Source organism: Martes martes (assembly GCF_963455335.1).
Source record: "Martes martes genome assembly, chromosome: 12".
NCBI classification, from domain to species: domain Eukaryota; kingdom Metazoa; phylum Chordata; class Mammalia; order Carnivora; family Mustelidae; genus Martes; species Martes martes.
Genome location: NC_137900.1, coordinates 90,183,563 through 90,205,272, shown reverse-complemented (window position 1 = coordinate 90,205,272; position 21,710 = coordinate 90,183,563). Strand labels below are relative to the sequence as shown.

The 21,710-nt window shown below is 49.5% G+C and overlaps 2 protein-coding genes across 4 annotated transcripts in view; one reads left to right on the top strand and one right to left on the bottom strand.

The window, feature by feature from the left end:
* The window catches only part of USP20 (ubiquitin specific peptidase 20), a 42,810-nt gene extending 29,050 nt beyond the window's left edge, over positions 1–13,760 (bottom strand). For 2 of the 3 annotated variants that reach the window (XM_080819210.1, XM_080819209.1), the window contains exons 1-2: positions 13,715–13,739; positions 285–395 (exon numbers count right to left, since the gene is read on the bottom strand). The gene's annotated coding sequence lies outside the window, so the exon portion shown is untranslated. Of the gene's footprint in view, positions 1–284; positions 396–13,714 lie in introns of all 3 variants that reach the window. The other variant, XM_080819207.1, reaches the window with a different exon arrangement.
* Positions 13,761–13,951: 191 nt separating this feature from the next.
* LOC308352893 (splicing factor C9orf78) lies at positions 13,952–20,842 on the top strand. Its single transcript, XM_080819381.1, has 9 exons — positions 13,952–14,093; positions 14,431–14,490; positions 15,718–15,769; positions 15,914–15,984; positions 16,925–17,002; positions 17,270–17,467; positions 18,263–18,399; positions 18,495–18,593; positions 20,146–20,842. Exons 1-9 carry the CDS (start codon positions 14,011–14,013, stop codon positions 20,235–20,237), a joined length of 870 nt encoding a protein of 289 aa, XP_080675507.1. The 5' UTR covers positions 13,952–14,010; the 3' UTR covers positions 20,238–20,842.
* The last annotated feature ends 868 nt before the right edge of the window (positions 20,843–21,710 follow it).

The following is a 21,710-nucleotide window of genomic DNA, read 5'->3' as shown; positions in this document are numbered from 1 at the left end:
CAGAAGCAGACAGAACTGCGCGGCTCACTCCCACAGACCTATCTCCTAGCTTCCCCCTCGGCCATGCATGGCCAACCCTGCTTCAGCCCAACCTCCCTCTTCCTTTGGCAGCAGAGCCCACATACCACATCATTTCATCTGAGCATGTTCTTCTAGAAGATAAGGACTTGAAAAAAGAAAAAAAGACATAACCACAATTCCCTTATTTCACCTAAAAGACTTCCCTCCTGGGTCCGTGTTTCAGGCCCACCCCCCTCCCCCAGACAGGGAGGCTGCGGGCCTACCTCTGTGTAGAGCGCCACCCCCAGGAAGTAGCTGACATCCGCATTCTCCGTGGACAGCCGACGGTGGTGGGCCGCACCTGCTGCGGTGAACGTGGGCCTCCAGCAGGGAACCTGGAGCGGGGAACAAACCAGCGGACTTCATGCAGCTCTGTTATTTCAAAATCACTCTTTGCACTGACCAGAGGCTGAAAATAGGCCCGAATTCGTCCGGAGGGGGGCAAGTGAATTTTTGAACATTTGAGGCATCCATGGGCTAGACAGGCTCCTCAGTCCATTCACAGGGACAGTAAAAACACACCAGTCCCGGGGTAGCTCGAGAAGGCTTGCGCAGAGCTGGCAAGTAGGCTCCGCCCCTCCTTGGGGGTGTTGGACCCTTCACTAGCCACTGCTGGGCATGACCTCTGTGATCCCCGAGAGCAGAGACCTTCAAGGGTCTGTAAGAGAGGGACACAGGCCTCCCCGACTAATGCTCCCTCTGGCTGCCACTGCCTGTTAACCCTCTGGATGGAAGGCTCAGCCCCTTCCACGAATGCCCCTGGGACCCTCAGATCATCCTTGGTGCCTCCCGAGGATCCTGGGCTGCTCAGAACCCCCAACCCCCAAGTCTTGAGCAACCCCAGGTGAGAGGCACAACTAAGTCCATCCACGTGTCGCCACTGCCCCCCTTGCCCTGCCAGGCCACAGTCTCCCCAATGCGGGCAGTTCGAAGAGGGAGAGGCAGTTAGAAGCTAACATTTAAAACGGTCACATGACAATGACGAGCTCAAGGTTCTAAATTCCAAGCCTCTTCACTCAAAGACAGATTTTTAGGTTTTTTGTTGTTTGTTTGTTTTTTTTTCGTTTCCACCAAGGTCAAGTGCACCGGGGTGACAAGCTACAATACGGTGAGGACACTGGGGAGAATGGGGAGGAAATGTCTTTGGTGTGGGGCCCGTCTCTCCAGCTGGATGGCAGAGCTGGCTTATGAGCCTGACGCCCAATACCACGAGTGGTGCCCAGGACAAGGATGACAGCGATGGGCCCATCCGGATGCACACATGCAATCAGACTACTAAAGTTCCTCCAACTTGAGATAGGGGAAAGAAAAAAAAAAGAGCCCTGTGGCTAACAACCCTCCATGTACCCTCACTGCCCCTGTTTTACAGAAGACACAGAGCTGGAGCTTAGTATCTCTAGGACTGAGCCAAGGTCAACCCTCAGCTAGTCAGTCATGGGTGGGTCCTTGATCAGACTGGTACAGAGCTAAGCTCTGAATCAGGGCTTGGCGAACCTTGTCTATAAAGTATTGGGCAGTAAATGATTTAGGCTTTGTGGGCCGTGTCAAACTTGATCACATATTCTTTGTATTTTTTTCTTGTTTTTCTTACAATGTACTAAAACTCTTTTTCAAAAAAAAAAATTCTTAGCTCCAGGGCTCAGCAAAATAACCCAGGCCTGCTGCCAGAGTTTTGCTGCCTCCTTTTCTAAATCAGTGCGCTGCTGGGGCCTCACCAAAATAGGCCCAGACCACTGACATTCTCCACCTCACTGCACACAAATCACCAGTTTAAATGAGGCAGATAGCAAAGAAGAGTCCAGAGGGTTAACGGGGCTCCAGGCTTTTTCTAGGTAAGTAATCAGGGTACGTGCAAAGACAGAATGACAAAGGTATGTGCTGTTTATAATGGGGGGAACTAGATGTAACCTAAGGAAACAGCAATAGCCATTGGACAAATAATGACACAACCAGACTCTATTGTACGCTGCAACCACTAAAAATGTATATATTGAATCTTCCTATCCATGACATTAAATTAGATCTAAATATATAGGAGAGATAAACCATGTTCATGGATTGGCGTACTCAATATTAAGATAACTATTCTGGGGGCGCCTGAGTGGCTCAGTGGGTTAAGCCTCTGCCTTCTGCTCAGGTCACGGTCTCAGGGTCCTAGGATCAAGCCCCACATTGGCCTCCCTGCTCGGCGGGGAGCCTGCTTCCCCCTCTCTGTCTGCCTGCCCCTCTGCCTACCTGTGATCTCTCTCTGTGTCAAATAAAGAAATAAATAATCTTAAAAAAAAAAAAAATCCATTCTGCCCCAAATTGGTCTACAGATTCAATGCAATCTCAGTGAAAATCTGAGCAAGGTTTCTTGCAGAAATTGTCAAGCTAATTCTAAAATGTATACAGAAAAAAAAAAAAAAAAGACCTAAAGGAGCCCAAACAATTTGGCAAAAGCACAAAATCTGTAGACTTATATCATCTGACTGAAGACTCTCTATAAAGGTTCAGTAATCAAGTCAGGGTAGCATTGGCTCGAACACAGACACGTGGCTCCAGGGAACAGAAGCAAGAGTCTGTGGAGTTAGACCCGCACACATGTGGTGGAATGATTTCAAAAAAGGTACAGATAGGGGTGCCTGGGTGGCTCAGTCGGTTAAGCATCTGCCCTCAGCTTGGGCCCGTGATCTCGGCGTCCTGGGATTGAGCCCGGCACTGGACCCCATGCTCAGCAGGGGCATCTGCTTCTTCCTCTCTCTGTCCCCCCACTCATTCTCTCTGTCCCCCCACTCATTCTGCATTCTGTCCCTCTCTCTCGAATAAAAATCTTTTTTTTTTTAAAGGTACTGATATAATTCAATGGGCAAAAGATAGTCCTTTCAACAGAGGCTCTGTATATGGGGAAAAAAATAACCTTTAACCCCTACCTCACACCATACACAAAACTTATTTAGAAATGGATCACAGACTTTATGTAATTGGTGGTCAACACAGGGTTTAAAAGATCTTCCCTTTCTTCTTGTTCTTCTCCAAGGTTCTGGCAGAGTCAGGTTACTCTAAAATACATCCTTGAGATGCTCCATTTGCTTTCTCATTTTCAAACTGCCGACATCTTCCCCCAGTTCTTTTTCCTCTAGTTCTTCATTTGCTTGTGGTGCCGCCAGAGCTCAGCTTCAGAGCCCTTCGGTTTTCCACCTTTTCCCCTTTTTCTCTGGCCTTCACACCAACCACCTGCTGCATCTACTGCTCCTCCAGCTGAGCCACTCGCTCCCTCCTTCCATGTGCACTGGAGGGCTCTGGGCAGGGGCCGTGGCTCCTGGCAGCTCCTTCCTGCTGCCGCACATCTCAGCACCTCGGTGATCAGTGACATCCTCCAGGACCTGCACATGTGTTCTTAGCAACACACTTCTTAGGACGGTAAAACCCCAAAGTCCACCATTCTCAACCCTGGCAGCACCCCACCTGCCTCCGACTCTTCTGCCCATCAGTTCATTCTGCAATTACTGCCTGCCACAGCGAGAGATAAACAGTCCTTCATGTTTTTAACAAGATTTCTCTCTTCCTCACATTCCGTTTCCAGAAATTCATATTTCTTTTTATTTTTTTTTAAGATTTTATTTATTTATTTGAGTGAGTGAGAGAGAGAGAGAGAGAGAATGAGTGGGGGGAGGATGAGAGGGAGACAAGTACAGTCCCTGCTGAGGGGGTAACCTGCTATGGGGGTCAATCCCACGACCCCAGGATCATGACCTGAGTCGAAATCAGATGCTTAACTAAGACTGAGCTACCCAGGTGCCCCAACACCACCTCCTTTGATTAAAACTCTGAACTGTTCTGGCTACACAGTCTCGTTTATTGTGGGGGAAGCACCTGGATGTTCCAGAGACGACAAATCCGTGAGGCACAGGACTTGATTAACATCCATGTTCCCGGGGCGCCTGGGTGGCTCAGTGGGTTAAAGCCTCTGCCTTCAGCTCAGGTCATGATCCCAGAGTCCTGGGATGGAGCCCCGCATCGGGCTCTCTGCTTAGCAGGGAGCCTGCTTCCCTTCCTCTCTCTCTGCCTGCCTCTCCGCCTACTTGTGCTCTCTCTCTGTCAAATAAATAAATAAAATCTTTAAAACAAACAAACAAACAAAACATCCATGTTCCCAATCCAGATTCACCTACTGCCATAATGTGAGTTCAAGCCCCCTGCCCACCGATTTTCTGTACACGTGGTCTGGGAGTTTTGCAAAGCCCGCAGAGCCTTCGAGGTCCGTCTCTGGAGCCACCACGTGCTGCCACAGACATGCCTCCCCCAGCAGGGACGGACACGCGCCGCCCCACATCCCTCTCCCCTCCCCCAGCAGCCCCGACACGGCCCTGGCGGCCAGTTCTCCTGATCTCAGACTTAACAACAGCAAACATTAAAACTCTAGAACTTCTAGGGGAAATCCTAGGAGAGAAGCTCTGCCACTCTGGGGTCTGCAAAGGTCTTAGGACATGGAAGGTGTTCGTTATACGAGGAAACATGGAAAAACTGAACTTTTTCAAAATTAAATACTTTTCTTTTCCAAAGATGCTGTTAGGGGAATGAAAAAGCAAGCGGCAGTCTGGGAGAAAATGTTCACTATACGTGTATCTAACAAACATCCACAATATATGAAGAACTCTTACAGCCCACAGAAGAGTAAACTGCCCAGTTTTGTGAAAACTTTGTGAAGGACCGAGCAGGTACTTCACCAGGTAAGAACGCCCAACAGCCACGCGAAAGCGTGCTCACCGTCCTTTGCAGAGAACACCTCACAGCACCGAGAACATCCAGAACTAATAAAATCTTCAACACCAGGTGTTGCTGAGGATGTGAAGGAATCTGCCTGTATTGACAGGACTGTAAAATAGTATCAAAAGCTGGAAAAGAGCCAGGCAGCTTCCTACAAAGTCGGGCTTACACTTATCACATGACTCTCACATTCCACTGTTGGATATTTGCCCGGGAGAAATGAAAACATACCTCCACACCAAGGCTTGTACGCAAACATTCGCAGTAGCTTTAGACGGAACAGCCCCAAATTGCAAAGACCTCCCAGTGTCCAACCACAGAAGACTGAAGCTAACTGACATTATATTCGTATAACGGGACACTACTCGACATCAGAAAGAACCCTGGATATGCACAGCAACGTGGGTCAATTCCAGACACATTAAACTGAGCAAATAAGTCAGACGCGAAAGAGTACATACTCTAGGATTCTCTTTGAAACAGACAAAACCGAAGGTGTTAGAAATTGGGTCAGTGGTTGCCTGGGGCAGAGGCTGAGGCTACACTGTAAAGACGCCAAGAGGGAATGGTCCGTGGTGTTGTAATGTTCTAGATCTTGACTGAGATGGGATTCAGCCACGGCTCTGTACCTGTCAAATTTCAGGAACTACTTCCTTAAAGTGCATGCATTTTACTGTGTATAAATTATAGCTTAATAGAGTTAACTAAAAGCCCTTTATTATTTTTAAGATTCTATCTTATTTTTAAGTAGGCTCCACGCCCAACGTGGGGCTTGAACTCACGACCCTGAGATCAAGACCCACATATTCTACCACCAGAGCCAGCGAGGTGCCCCTAAAAGATTTTATTTTATTTTTAAGTAATCTCTACACCCAACGTGGGGCTTGAACGCACGTTCAAGACTTGAGCTGAGACCAAGAGCTGGATACTCAGCTGAGCCACCCAGGTGCCCCCCGCAATAAACAATATACCCCAAAGCATTAAAAGCAGGGACTTGAATAGATACGCCTACACCCGTGTTCACAGCAGCACTATTCACAAGAACCAAAGGAGGAAGCAACCCAAGGGTCCATCAAAAGACATATGAATTGGGGCGTCTGGGTGGCTCAGTGGTTAAGCCACTGCCTTCGGCTCAGGTCATGATCCCAGGGTCCTGGGATCGAGCCCCGCATCGGGCTCTCTGCTCCTTGGAGAGCCTGCTTCCTCTTCTCTCTCTGCCTGCCTCTCTGCCTACTTGTGATCTCTGTCCGTCAACTAAATAAATAAAATCTTTAAAAAAAAAAAAAAGGACATACGAATAGACAAAATGTGCTCTATCCGTACAACAGAATATTCTTCAGCCTTAAAAAGGAAGAAAATTCTGACTACAACAAAGATGAACCTGGAGGACATTACGCTAGGTAAAAATAAGCCAGACACAAAGAAGATAAATACTATATGTTTTTACTTCTATGAGCTACCTAATGTAATCAAATCCATAGAGACAGAAAGTAGAATGACGGTTCCCAGGGAGAGGGAGGAGTCATTTGTTAATGGGGACAAAGTTTCAGTTGGGGAGAAGGGCGAGCTCTGGAGATGTAGCGGGGTGATGACTGCACAACAGTGTAAATGTGCTTAGTGCCCCTGAATCCCACACTGAAGGTGATTAAGGTGCTTCATTTTATATATATTTTAATGAAATTTCAAAATAAGATTTTCAAAAATAAATAAAAATTTCAGAAGTTGCAGAGAGAAAGAGAGGATGACACCATTAAAAAGAAATTTTAAAGTGGCGGTAGGGGGCTGAGAGAAATAAGTCAATCAGAGAAAGACAATTATCATATGATCTCTCTGATATGAGGAATAAGAGGAGGGGGAGGTAGGGAGGGAAAAAATGGAACGAGATGGGATCAGGGGGGAGACAAACCGTAAGAAACTCTTAATCCAGGAAACGACAAACTGAGGGTTGGCGGGGGGAGGGACAGGGTGGCTGGGTTATGGACATTGGGGAGGGTATGTGCTATGGTGAGTGCTGTGAATGTGTAAGACTGATGATTCACAGACCTGTACTCCTGGGGCTAATAATATATTATATATCGATTAAAAAAAAGAAAGAAAATGAAAAAGAAATGGGGGTAGGGGGTACCTAGGTGGCTCAGTTGGTTAATCGTCCGACTCTTGATCTCAGATCAGGTCTTAATCTTGAGGTTCAAGTCCCCTGTTGGGCTCTATGCTGGGTGTGGATCCTACCTTAAATAAACAAACAAACAAAGTGGAGGGAGGGGCAGGGAATGATGAAGAATTGAAATCTATAATGAAGAAAGATACTGGTCCCCCTTGGGCCCTACCATGCTATCACTGTCGCTGTCCTCTCTCTACTTCACTATCCCCTGACCAGGAAAGGCATCTGTCGGTCACCCTGCTGAGTGCAGACCCACCCCACCCCACCATCCTCTCTCTGAGGGAAGGCCCTCTGTCCATCCTGGCCCATACTTGGCATGGTCTGTAATCATGTTGGTCATTTACCTGGTTTTTTTGGCTAATGTCTGTTCCCTCTCAAGAACGTAAGCCCCGTTCTGTTTTGTTCACGGCTCTATCCCAAATACCCAGAATGGCACCTGGAACAGTGACTTCCAGTACACAAAGCTGTAGGGTGCCTGGGTGCCGCAGTGGGTTAAAGCCTCTGCCTTCAGCTCAGGTCATGATCCCAGAGTCCTGGGATCGGGCCCCGCATCGGGCTCTCTGCTCTGTGGACAGCCTGCTTTCTCCTCCCTCTCTGCCTGCTTCTCTGCCTACTTGTGATCTCTGTCTGTCAAATAAATAAATAAAATCTTAAATAAAAAAGTACACAAAACTATAAAACACTATCACAGGAAAATTCCATTTTGGCAAACTAATCTCGCTTTGCGCCTACAACAATGATGTTATCATCATTCCTGGAGGATGGGATCAAGTGATTTGTGTTCCCTCTATTGCTTGTTTGCATTTTAACAATGAACTGATGTTGCTTTTGTAATACACGTCCTGATAGGTTACTTGTAATTATCTTTAAAGTTTCCAAAATAAAAAGAACATGTGTCTGGCCTCTTTGGTACTTAAGGTGTCCCTCCTGGGCCCTTGTTTTTCCCCAGATCCCTGAGAGTGCACTGACGGAGCATGACCTCCATCCCTGAGGGATCCCCAGGCCCTCAGGGTGTGAACAGGACACCTGAGGTCCCTATTAGAGACGGCGTAGCCCGTGAGTGGTCCCAGAAGCTCCGGGAGAGGAAGTGCCTCTGCCGCTGAGTGGCTTGGACGGCTGACCCTCCAGCTCGTGACTCACTCACTTGAAGATCTGCTCTTAAGGCTTTTGCTTTCGTCTCACTAACTTCTGTGTTGGGTTAAAATTTTCATCTCCTTCCACCAACTCTGTAAATAGAAAAAGACTTTTTGTGTGGTTTCAATACAATTAATACACACGTCTGTAGAAGCTGGAGAACACGGACAGACACAAAATGGCATAATGATCACGTGCGATGATCTTTGGGGCGGGGGAAGAAGATGGTTACTGTGTTAGTAAGTCCTGCTCACGTGTAGGAAGGTCTAATTTACGAAATGAAACTAGAATATAACAGACAGAGTTTGCATACAAGGTTTTTCTATTTATATCATGTACCTTTCTCCTGTCACTAAACTTTGCAACAACTTCACGTCTAATGGTTAAGCTCCCACATACAATTTAAACTACACCTTCCTTCGCCACTTTCCTACTCTCGGACGCTTAGGCTGTTTATGTGTGTGTGTGGCCATTATCAATAAGGCAGTGAGAAATATTCTGAAATACAAATCTTTGACTACATCTTTGACCCAGGGAAAATTACTAGGTCAAAATGTATGTGCTCGAGGATCTAGATACACACTGACCGATTTCCCTCTAGATCCACTACATAAATGTATCTGCCTACCAGCAGTGTTATAAGCACGCCCACCATAGAAAGTTTGAGGTTTACTAACACTTTTTTCCCAAAGTTGATGTTTAAAAACATCAGTTTGTAGGAAGGGCAAAGCTGAGCGGGAGCACTGTAAACTTTGGGTGTTTACTCTTCTGCACGCAGGACCTGAGACATCAGAAGTGCCTGGTCTACAAGATCGGCACTCCGCTTATCTCCACTGCCTACAAGCTTTCACTTCGTTTTATCTTGGTACCCAACTGGCCTGACTTGGGGTAATGCAACACAAGCCAGGTTTGGGGCCTGCCCTCATGGGGCTCAGAGGCCTGCATTTCAACCCCAGGGTAGCTATACGTAGCCACCAGGGATGGGATCATTACTAGCAGCAGCCGCCTTTTCCTGCTCTTACCCGGGATCAACTGCTTCACATACGTTAGCTCTGGGACTGACCCTAATTCCGGAAGGAAACGAGACAGTGAGCCCTGTGTTCAGCTCCCTGCTGGTCCCTCGCAAGCTGAGTGTCTTTAGATAAATCAGTTGCCCCTCAGTTTCCGCATCCATGAAATGGGGACAAAGAAGGCAACTAGTAGTATGGGAGGGTGCAGGGAGACAATGCATAAGGAGGATTTAGCATTTTGATCACATGGACTTCCACGGTGGCTCAGAGTCTGCATTTCCGGGCAAAGCAAGGACACTCAGAAACGTTCTGGGCTATAATTTGTGTTACTGGTCATGTTTTATAGATCAGGGGACTGAGACGGGCAGGAATGTGAGTCATACGCCCAAGGGTGCCCTCCATCAGCTTCTCAGCCGGGGCTCCTGGGCCCAGGACAGCGCCGACTCTGACCAGGTGACATGCCCAGGGCTTCTCCTACACTCTTCACGTCAGGAAAGCTGTTTCTCATCTTAGGGAGGAAGAACAGAGGTCCAGACACAGGAAGCCATTTGCCCAGACCATACAGCGAGGAGGCGACACAGTGAGGAAGGAGCCAGGCTGCATCTGCCTTCACAGCGCTTCCCACCCTTGCCTCTGTGCAAATAGTTGGAGTGCACACAGCAGGCACTTAATAAAGACTGAAAGGGCAAGAAACCTATGCTGCCGAGGGAGCTGGCTCCCGGGAACAGGCCCTCTGGGAGCAGCTGTGCCGCTGGGAGTCAGCAAGTCATCTCCCCCTCCCGACTGGCCAGGCCAGCCTCCTCTCCTGGGGCAGAGAAAGCTGGGGGAGGGAGGCCCTGGCAGGTCTGGCCCAGAGCCTACCCACTGCAGGCCCCGGCGAGGCTTCCGAGAGGGTTCAGCCCGCAGGAGGGCAGGCACTGGGACCTGCAGCAAGGAAGGGGGGAAAGTGCTCCCAGGCAGGCAGCCCCTCTGGGCCTGGCATCAGCTGCTCAGACCAGGCCTAGGATGCCCATTACTCATCATTTTCCTGGCAGTTCTGGCCACCTACTCCTCCCAGCTAGGGGGCCAGTTCCTTAGGATGGGAGACGGGATGCTGCCAAGCCCCCGCCAACACAGAGACCTGCTGTGATCCTTATTACACCAGCCATCCCACACCCCCTCCATAATCCTCTGGTCCTCAGAGCACGATCCCTGGCCCTTCCTCCTGCCCTCTTCTCTCCACCTACTTCCGAGCAACTCCATTTCCCCTAAAGCCCAAATACATCCCGCCCGTCAACCCCGTCTTAATTCCCCAAGAACCCAACAACCTCCTGACTCCCAAGCAGAACCCTCAGCTTCCTCCTGCCTTGACACGTCTTGCTTGCCCCACACCTCCGCTCTCCCACATCTCCAGTTCTAACCGACCTCACTGAATCCTTACCAACCTCCTGGAGGGCCGGCAACAACTGGGAGCTAAACCCATCTCCACTTCCATCACTAAAGGAGGAGAGGCTGAGACTCAGAGAGGTAGAGTAACTGGCTAGAGGTCACACAGCTACTGAGCCCCTGATCCAGAATTTGACCTTGGGACTGCCCACCCAGAAAGTGCTCTGAACTGTCAGCGCCACAGTCTTCCCAGCAGCCCCAGCCAGCCTGGAGTGGGGATCGTCTCTACTCCTCCAAGCCAAACACCCACAGTCGGAGGGCAGCTCCCTCTGGCCTGCTTCACAAGAGCCACTTCTGAGTCATGCTTCAGAGCATTTTTCTGCTCAGCTTAAACTCCTGAAGTCTACGATAACACCCCTGAAGCCTGGCACTGCAATTTGTTGCAGGCTCTGGAAGAGTCAGTTAACTGGAGAGGGCAGGGGTTTGGGGCCACCCCAGGCTGGCGGTCATTGGGCATCAGCAGGCTGCAAGCAGTGACTGGCCCCAGTCACTGAGAAGCCACAAACCCTGGAGTGCGTAAGTATAAGCAGAAACTCAGACTAAGACCCCTAAAACCGCAAAGCAGGAGAGGGCCAGACAGGTTCACACCAAAGGTCACATGGTCAGTAGATGACAGAACAGGGACCCGGTGGGGAAAGAGACTCCGAGAAGGGATGGCTCCTGCCCAGAGTCAGCAGGTAAGGTGGCAGAATGGGGGCTTGAACTGAGGGTCAGGACCTATAACTCTGTCCACTGCTTTATAATGTTACCGACCTAACCCCAAATGAGAATACACCAATTTAAGTTTGCAACTCAATCCCCCCTCCCATTCATGATTCTCTTGCTTCGCTCTATTTCCATACCATTCATCACCTTCTAATATACTTTACAAACTTAATGTTATTAGAACCTGAAACAGGGGCACCCGGGTGGCTCAGTTCCTTGAGCGAGCGACTCTGGATTTCAGCTCAGGTTATGACCTCAGGGTGGTGGGATCGAGCCCCACGCTCAGCGTGGAGTCTGCTTGTCCCTCTCCCTCTGCTCCCCCCAAACCCGCCATTCACGCTCTCATTCTCTCAAATAAATAAATAAATAAAATCTTAAAAAAAAAAAAAGAAAGAAGAGAGCAAGGATCTTTCATCTCTTTTGCTTCCTGGCATACTTCAAGCGCCTAGAACAGTGCCTGCTCCATATAGTAAAAGCTCAGTGAATGTCTGAGTAAGTAAATTAGTCCAACAAACTTTTAGAGAACACTTACTAAGCCAGGCTGCAAACTGCAATTGCTCTGCTGCGTCCCAAGTCTACTTAGACATTAACGTTCACTGAACCCTGAAACAAGCCAGGCTCCATGAAGGAGCTCGATAACCAACCCAAATTCAAGCCAAATGCATACACTTCCTTAAACAACCAAACTCTTCAAACTACAGCACGACACATCTCTGAATTGAAGAGAACCCACATTTCCCGGCGGCTCCCTCTGAGAAGCCGTTTCATCTAACCCACCCCCACCCCCCAAAAAAGGCCCAGTGAGACTTGGAGAGTCTGCAGCCCCTATTCACAGCTGCTACTTTTCCAACACTGCTTTTGCTAAACAGGTCTCAGTGAGACCAGCCACAACCCAAGGGGTGACAGCACTGGGCACTCTGGTCCCTAGCTCATTTGTACCAGAGGCTCTTCCCTGGGATGGCAGAGGAGAGGAAGGGTCCAGAAATGTCCTTGGCCTTTTGGCCCTCTCCCTGGTGCTGTCCAGTACCTCTTAGTGGGAGGGTTGCTGGGTGGGCAAAATCAGAGTCACCTCTGGAAGGGTGACGTCTGCAGACACGGACCCCTTGGGTTCCTGCAGCAATTTCCGGGGAGCCTCCCCTTCAGCCGTCAGGGACAGGGTGTCCAGGGATTCCCAGGTGCGTCTGGGGTTGGCTGAACCAGACTGCAGAAGGCAAGACTTGGAGATGTGAATATATGGCTTTTGACCAAAGCCAAAAAGCTGTTCCAAGAAGTCCTGAGTTCATTTGTCTCCGTCCAAGGGAGAGAACAACAATCTCAGGAGGGACTGTTCCAGAGAAAAGGAAGGTATTCCAGAAAGTGCTGCCCTGCGTCTTGGTCTTCCAGAAGAGGAAATCAACACCGTCTCTGTCAGCCCCTCCCCCAAGCCAACGAGCTGTAATACCCGCAGCTGCAGCAAACGTTTACTGAGCTTCTCCTGTGCTAGGTATCCTGCACAACCTGTAGCAGAGGTGGGCCTGCCAAGACCCCTGCCCCACCTTCCAGCTGTTTAGCCCTAGGCGCCTATGGCCTCTGTGAACCAAAGTCTCCTCATTTGCAGAATGAACGATAACTCGATCTACTTCATAGGCTTGCGGTGGGAGTTCAAGGAGATAATGCTTAGCCCAGTGCCTGCCACATAGTAGCGCTTAATGAGAGGCTGTGCTTTCAAAGAAAAGGACCCGCCTATACAGAGAAAAGGAAAACTATGTTAAGAGGTTCCTAAAAGTCCTGTAAACCATCATTGATACATTTAGTTCTTTCCTAAGTGTTCGTTGCTGCCTGTTTGTTTTCAAATAAACTTAATCCTCACAGCATCCTCGGGGTGGAAAGGGCGGAAGGCAGAGCGACAGTCCTCGTGACAAAGGACGAAAACAAGGCCCCCGAAGGTCCGGGGAGGCGGCCGGCAAGCACACGAGGAGGGGCCCTCTCCCCTCAAACCCTCCGGAGACGGTTCAAAACATCGGACGCGGGGACGAAGTGGCTGGAGGCCATCATTAGCGGGGCAGCCGGCGCCAGCACGTTAATTCACCATTGCTAAGAAGTGGTCATCTTTTATCCCTAAAGAAAAAAATGCACGTCAGGGCCCAGACCCTGGGGGAATAAGTCAGCGCCCCGAGACGCCACACTCGTGCTTTCAACGCTGGGTCAGGCCCCGCAGAAATAAAAGAGATGGCGGTCCCTGTTCCGGAGAAGCAGCGAGCCCCCCCAGGGCTCCAAGTGGGGCATCAGGGCCCCAGAGGACACCCCTGGGCGCCGGCCGGAGGAGGGGAGAGGGCGGCGGCGGCCGGGGGTCCCGGGCTCCGCTCACCTGGCAGCGGCGTTCTGCGCACCTGGCAGAGCCAGGCCCCAGCCGGCCGGGAGCCAGGCTGGGGTAGCCCCTGCTCGGAGAGGCCCGGCCCCCCGAAGCAGCCGGCGGCGGCCCGGAACTCACCTGCCGTCGCAACCGCGCCGCCACCGCTTGTCAGTCAAGCGCACTCACAGCTGCACAGCGCAGGGCCGTGGGGCCCGCTGGCCGCGCCCCGCCTCCTCCCCTCCGGCAGCCCAATCAGGAGAGGGAGACGCCACGGATGAGGGCGGGGCCAGGCGGGCTGTGCACGCCAGGGGCGGGGCCAGGCGAGCTGGGGGCGGGGCCGGGCGGGGTGCGCTCTGACCTCACTGCTACGCGCCGGAAGCAACCCCGGCCACGGTACAGGGGCTCGGCGGCGGGACAGCGGGGCCGGCGCGACCATGCCGGTCACCGGCAAGAGTTTCCGCCGGCGCCGGGCAGACTCAGAGTCGGAGGAAGATGAGCAGGACTCAGAGGAGGTTCGGTGCGTTTGGGGTGGGACGTCCAAGGGGCAGGAAGAGAGAGCCGGCTGTGGGACTTATCACCGCCCAGCCTCCTCTTTGTGAGCCGAGATTGTTGTCCCTCTCTGCAGACAAAAACCGAGGCTCCTAGGGGATGACGCCGCCGCCTCAAGGCCGCGCAGTTGGGAGAGGTGTCCCCACGATGCACGGTGGATCTGACACCCAGTGGGTCTAAGCGCAGGGTCGCCTTCCGGACCATTGTGCTGGCGGCTTAGCGTCTGGGCAGGGGTGCCAGTAGAAGCTGCCTTTGAGTCTGAGTTCCGTGGAGGGTCTCTCAGTCTGTGCGTTGCCTTTTTTCAGATTAAAACTAGAAGAGACCCGCGAAGTGCAGAACTTGAGGAAGAGGCCCAACGGGGTGAGGTGGGTATCGCGCCGGGGGACCGGGAGGAGGAGGAGGTGGAGATGACAGAGACACGCCCCCGCCTCGGTCGCCATCACAACTCTCTCAGGCATAGCTCCTTCTCTTAACACTCTGTACACCTTCCACTGCCCTCAAAGGAGTCCACCCCTCTTTATTTTATTTTATTTATTTATTCCACCGTTGTTTAAAGACGTTTAACCAGGAAATGGCCTGAGCTGTGTGGTCTTGAGTTTTACCCCAGAAGAGCAGAAACGAGTTATTAACTGCTATTTTTATTGCCCCCGATTGTGAAATGCCCGTTGGTTGTTAAGAGTTTGGAAAATTTAGGGACGCCTGGGTGGCTCAGTTGGTTGAGCGGTTGCCTTCGGCTCAGGTCATGATCCCAGCGTCCTGGGATCGAGGGCCGCATCGGGCTCCTTGCTCAGCAGGGAGCCTGCTTCTCCCTCTGCCTCTGCCTGCCACTCTGCCTGCCTGTGCTCCTTCGCTCTCTTTCCCTCTCTCTGACAAATAAATAAATAAAATCTTAAAAAAAAAAAAGAGTTTGGAAAATTTAGAAAAGTGTAATCAAGAACATAAGCAGCACCCATAATTCTCCCATCCACAGGTAACCAGTGTTAACACTTAATGTTCTGGCTGATCTGTTTTCTTTCTCTTTCTTGTAAAGGTTGTGAGTACTTTTCTTCTATGCTGTTTTTCAACTCATTTTCACATTTCAGGCATTAACTTTGTGGTTTAATTTTTCAAAATCCTTTTTAGTGGCTGCATATTAGCCCAGCCGGTACATGTGCCATAGTTTGTCAACTAATCCCCTACTTAGGGGTCATTTGTAGGGGACAGTGGGTCATTTGTAAACGTTCAGCAAATAAGAGTGCGATAGGTACTTTTTTCTACATTTGTCTTCAGCTTCGTGTTCCCCAAAGGCAAAATCTTAATGAGATTGCCAAGCCCAGATAATGTCAATGGCCTTGAAGGAGAATGTACAACTTCACTGCACCCCCCACACACACACACCCAGCATCTAAAGTGCTTGCTGAACTCTGTTTTATGCTTGTAGGCTTTTCCAATTGTCTTTGGTGCCCACTCCTCAGATCTTGCCTTTGCTTTAATGTTGCAACATACAAACTTTCTAAGTGTATTTCCTCATATCTCAATTATGCAATTTCTCTCTCTATCTCTCACTCACTCACTCTTCCTCTCTGTCACTCTTCCTTTTTGTTTTTGCTCAGTGCTGTGGCCCTGCTGGTGGGAGAAAAGGTACAAGAAGAGACCACCCTAGTGGTGAGTTGTGGGGGCCTCCCTGGGTAATGGGGAGCTGTCACTGCTCTCCAGAGGGTGACTGTGTTAAAACAAAAAAAAAGTCCATTCCCAATAATATAGATGCTTCCTCTCAGCTGTGTTTTCTGCTCATCCGACTTTCTGCAGGATGATCCCTTTCAGATGAAGACAGGCGGTATGGTGGACATGAAGAAACTGAAGGAAAGAGGCAAAGATAAGTAAGTGTAGACCTCACTGAGACACACACTGACCTGTAGCCCCTGCCTGGGTCTGTGTGACCCCAGATAGTGGCGGCCTGTAACAGCAGCTTTAGTGGGACATCCTGAAGTATCCTTCGTGCTTTATAAAAAGTAGGTAGCTTAAAACCAAGTGAAAGCAAAACTCTTTTTTTTTTTTTAAATTTTATTTCTTTATTTGAGAGAGAAAGTGTACGCCCACGCACGTGCTGGGGGAAGGGTGGAGGGAGAGGGAGAGAGAGGATCTCAAGCGGATCTCAAGCGGAGCCCAGTGTGGGGCTGGAACCCACGACCCTGAGATCATGACCTGAGCTGGAATCAAGAGTCAGATGCTCACGGTGCCTGGGTAGCTGCATCAGTGAAGAGGCTGCCTTCAGCTCGGGCAATAATCCCAGGGTCATGGGATCCAGTCCCACATCAGGCTCCCTGCTCAGCGGGGAGTCTGCCTCTCCCTTTGCACCCCCCCCAAATAAATCTTAAAAAAAAAAAGAAAAAAAGAGATGTCCAACCGACTGAGCCACCCAAGCGCCCCAAAAGCAAAAACGCTTGAAAAGTTAGTTTAGTGTGCCGTGGATATTCTCCTTTCATAAAGGTGAATTGTTTAGTGTGTTTCAAACCTATGTGGAAGTTTTGTTTTTCTTTCTTTCTTTTTTTTTTAAATGTTTTTCTTTCTTAAGAAACACAAAAATGGAATTATAAAAATAATAGAAAAGCAAGAAATAAAAGTATCTACTCCTTCCCCAGAGAAATCTCTAGAGGACAAGTTTGTTTGCTTCTGTTTCTTCTATTTACATATCACAGATATATTTTTTCCCAACCATAAACGGGACGTACTGTCTGTATGTGTTTGATTTGTGTAATATCGATCGCAGCCTCACCGAGTTGTAACTTTAAGGCTCTGCTTCCTTGCTTCTCCCCTTAGGATCAGTGAGGAGGAAGACCTCCACCTGGGAACATCGTTTTCTGCAGAAACCAACCGAAGGGACGAGGATGCTGACATGTAGGTATCAGTCTGGGTATCAGCAATTCAGAGTTGGCTGCAACTAGAGTGTAAGATGTTTAGTTTTAGATGACATTTCTAGAATTATCCAAAGGCAGCGGGGAGCCCGATGCAGGGCTTGATCCCAGGACCCTGAGATCATGACTTGAGCTGAAGGCAGATGCTTAACCGACTAAGCCACCCAGGCGCCCCAGGAACGACTAATTTTCAAGACAAGTTTTGTGAGTCTCCTGCCTCTCCCTGAGGTCTGTGACTTTCTCATTTCAGGATGAAGTACATTGAGACAGAGCTGAAGAAGAGGAAGGGGATTGTGGAACACGAGGAACAGAAAGTCAAGCCGAAGAATGCAGAGGACTGTCTTTACGAACTTCCAGAAAACATCCGCGTTTCCTCAGCAAAGAAGACCGAAGAGATGCTTTCCAACCAGATGCTCAGTGGCATCCCTGAGGTGGACCTTGGCATCGAGTATGTTTCAGACCCCTGGTCTGGTCCCTCTCCTGCCCCGGCCCCCCAAAGAGCGCTCTGGTTTCCAGTGAAGGGGACTGTTACTTGCCTGTCTCCTTGGAAAGCCACCAACCATAACTGTATTTTCTCTCTGGCGGGCTGAGATACTTGTGCCCACAGCGTCTCTGAAGGATTTGGTCAGTGTTGTTAGACTTAAGGGAAAGTCTCCTGAACGCAAAAGTGAGATGTTTTGTTTATTGAGATATAATTAACATGTAACATTATATTGGTTTCAGGTACACAACATAATGACTCGATATTTGTATACAGGTGTTTATTTTTATTTGATCTCTGTTCACAGTCCTTTAGCTGTTCTAATCAGACCCTTATCTTCCTCTCTTTTATTCTAGCAGGAGCAGTGTTAAAGGTTGACCCTCCCCATGATCCTCCTTTTTATTTTTTGCAAAACATCTGTTCCAACACGGGATTGTCGTGGAAGAAACGCGATGGTCAGAATCCTCTTTGGGTGTAGTAGGAAGTGGGGAGACTTCTGGGTTCTCACCTCTTTTCCGGCCTTACTAGCTCTGAGCCCTAGACAATTCTTTTTTCTTCTCTGAGGCTCAGTTTCCTCTTGATCAGAAGAAGACAGTACGTCCTGCATCTCCGACAGCTGTGAGAACACGTGTGTAGGAGAGGAGTAGGTCAGCTAGAGAGCACTGGGCTCCAAGAGCGGATCTTGTGATCTTGACCGTGAATTCTGTCTGAGGACCAGGCGTGAGAAGGTCTAATACATGGCACGGCCCTTTCTCCCCACAGTGCTAAAATAAAAAACATCATTTCCACGGAGGATGCCAAGGCCCGTCTGCTGGCAGAGCAGCAGAACAAGAAGAAAGACAGCGAGACATCTTTTGTGCCCACAAACATGGCCGTGAATTACGTGCAGCACAACCGATGTAAGCTTTTCTGGGGAAGTAGCCCTGCCCCACTGGGGAGGTTCCCTGGCTCTCGTATTTTGTCTGAAGTGTCCCCTGGGCTCTTTTTGATCCAGTTTATCACGAGGAGCTCAATGCCCCCATACGGAGAAACAAAGAAGAGCCCAAAGCCCGACCCTTGAGAGTGGGTGACACGGAGAAGCCAGAGCCTGAGCGTGAGTACAGCAGGGGCCGCAGGGCTGCCTGGAGCAGACATCAGGGCCCGTGGAGGCAGGGTGGCCTCTGCATGGGTGGAACGTGGGCTTTGGGGCCAAGGCAGCCAGGTTCGACTCCATGCTCCGGACCGTGGCCATTGCCTTCCCTTTTCCAAGCCTCCATTTACTCACCTGTCAATGGGGACCATCATAAAACCAACCATTTGGGGTCACTCTGAAGATTCACTGGGCGATCAAATTAGAATAGAGACTTCGAAATTTCAGTTATCAAAAATTATTGATATTTCAATAATGAAAATACATTGAACGTTACTCACAACATCACCCAAAGATGAGCGCTGTTGACATTTTTATGGATAACCTTCCAGACTTAAAAAAAAAAATACGTATATAGAAACGTATAGCGGATACATATTTAATAGGCTCTCACAGTGTTTTACACGGTAGTGTGCCCTGCGTGTCTCTTCGTGACAGTAAATACATAGTTCAGTGGCCACCTCCTGTTCTATTGTGTGGATTTACTGCGGTTCCCTCTGGTTGGACACTTAGGTTGTTTCTCATTTTTCCCGATTTAAAGGCTGTTTTGCCTATATCATGTCCTTCGCTCCATGCCACGAAGTCGCCAAACGCTCCTCTAGGCGTGCGGCAATTTGTTCCCCCGCTGCCAGCGTCCACCTGCGCCCCTTTCCCTCATGCTCGCCAGCACCGGGGGAGTGTCTCCTTTTTTTTTTTTTTTTTTTTTTAAAGATTTTATTTATCAGATAGACATCACAAGTAGGCAGACAGGCAGGCAGAGGGAGAGAGGAAGGGAAGCAGGCTCGCTGCCGAGCAGAGAGCCCGATGCGGGGCTGGATCCCAGGACCCTGAGATCATGACCTGAGCTGAAGTCAGAGGCTTTAACCCACTGAGCCACCCAGGCGCCCTGGGTGTCTCCTTTTTTATCAACAACGGGATGATCCTGGTAACATGCAGAAGTTGCTGAGGCTTCTGAAAAATCCAGACTGTTCTCCCTTCCCTCCCTCTTGAGAAGTTATTTTCTGTAACGTCCCAGTTGCATAGTCTTCAATTCCCAGAGCTTCGTGTCATTCACACGTGGTAAGCAAGGACTTTGGAGTCACCAGACTCGGGTTCCAATCTCAACGTCCCTTCCCTTCCCGAGCAGCAGTGAGGAAGTCACCTAAGCTCTCTGGACAGTGATGGCAACAGGCCCCTGTTAGAACTGCGGTGAGCGGGGAAAAGACGTTGTATCTCAAAGTATCGGGCACTGGGCTTCGCGCACAGTCACATTCTCACTGCAGTGGAAAACACCCTCCGACTGGTCACCTCGTCTGTTGCTGTGTCAGCATAGGCCACCATACGGTCACCTGACTCCAACCTCCGTTTATTTTCATTCACTCAGTAACAAGTATTCACTGAGGCCCTACTGTGTTCCTGTTCGCGGTGGTAGCACCTGGGGCTCCTGTGGGGAATGAGACCGGCATGGTCCCAGCCTAAGCAGAACCTCTCGGCAGTTTCCAGCATGGCCAATGGCTTTTCCTCTTTTCCTTTGCAGGATCCCCTCCTAACCGCAAACGGCCTGCTAATGAGAAGGCCACCGACGACTATCACTATGAGAAGTTCAAGAAGATGAACAGACGGTACTAAGGGCGGCGAAAGGGAGAAGTGCAGAATGGGATGTAAATAGCGCCGTCCCTTCCATTACCCACGCCCCCACCACAGCCCACCCCCGCCCCCCCCGACAAAAAGGCTTCCTGGACAGAAGTTTGCTTATTTGCTAGCAGACCGTTCCCAAAACAGACTCTCTTAGTCCTGCTGCTTACCTGCTGGATTTTTCAGGCACCGCATTTATAACCTTTTGAAACAAAACAATGTGTAGTTTCCCTATTTGTGGGCAAACTCTATTCTTGTGAGCGTTATTAAGTCTCGTTTGTAAATATGTTGACTTTCTCTTAATATTGGCCCCGGGTCAGGAGGAAACAGCTGTGTTCAGAGTGAGATAAAACCCTTTAGATTGTGCTGTTCATTATTATATATGCAATCGTGTCTTCTACTTTCCAATATCTGGAGTTCAGAAATGCATCCTTCACTGTTTATGCTGGATCCAGCTGACAGCAGAAAAACCCAGGATGGGATCAAAGGGACACTGGCATTTTCTGACTTTTACAAAGTTACCTATTTCTTTTCAATAAGAAAGAAAAAGAATTTGTATCATTTTCAGCACTTAAGTATTAAATATGAAAAGAATCCAACCTTCCTGTTTGTACGTGTCTCCTTCTAACAACACTAGGTAATGTGTTGGGAGCCTGGGGGATGGGCAGCTCAAATGCAGAACCCGGTTACTGAGAGATTTTTCTCATTGAGTTTAAGAGATGTGGACAGGCTCCAACCCCTGGGCTGTGGGGGGTGGTGCCCCCTGGGCTGTCATTTTCCTGAGGCACTTAACACAGGTCAGGACGAGAAAGGATGAGCAGGTTGGTTGACCTCTGGGCTGATTTTTAGAGTGGGTGTTGTGGTTAGAGGACTTTGGCTTTGGAGTGAGAGCTGAGCTCTGCTCACCGCCTACTATACCCTCGGACAAATCTCTCCCTCTGAGCCTGTTTGCTCATCTGTAAAATGGAGATAATTGTTTTTTTTTTTTTTTTTAATTCCTTCCACCATTAGAATGCATGATCAGTGAAGGCAGGAATCATGGATGTCTTGTTTTGTTTTGTTTTGTTTTTTTCCTCTAATCCCCAGGGTCTAGTCCATAACCCAACACAGGGGCAGTCCTCAAAACCATGAATGAATGGGTGAGTGAGGGCAAGTAACTTTCTGTGGCAAAATCGGAGGAACACTGCCTCATCCAGGTGGTGACGGTCAGCAACAGTCAGAAATCACGTTGCTAGTATGTATCCTTCATATGTCATGACAGCACTCTGCCTGTGTAGAGTATGTTCCGCCCCAACACTCATATCCCCAGTCTAAGAACACCACATCCCAGTAGTGGGGAAGCCAACTAAAGATTTGACGAGCCTCCCTGCAACTGTCAAGGCCATCAAAGCCAAGGAGAGCGTGAGAAACAGTCTTAGCCAAGGAGGAGCCTGAGGAGACATGAGAACGAAATAGAATGTATCTTGG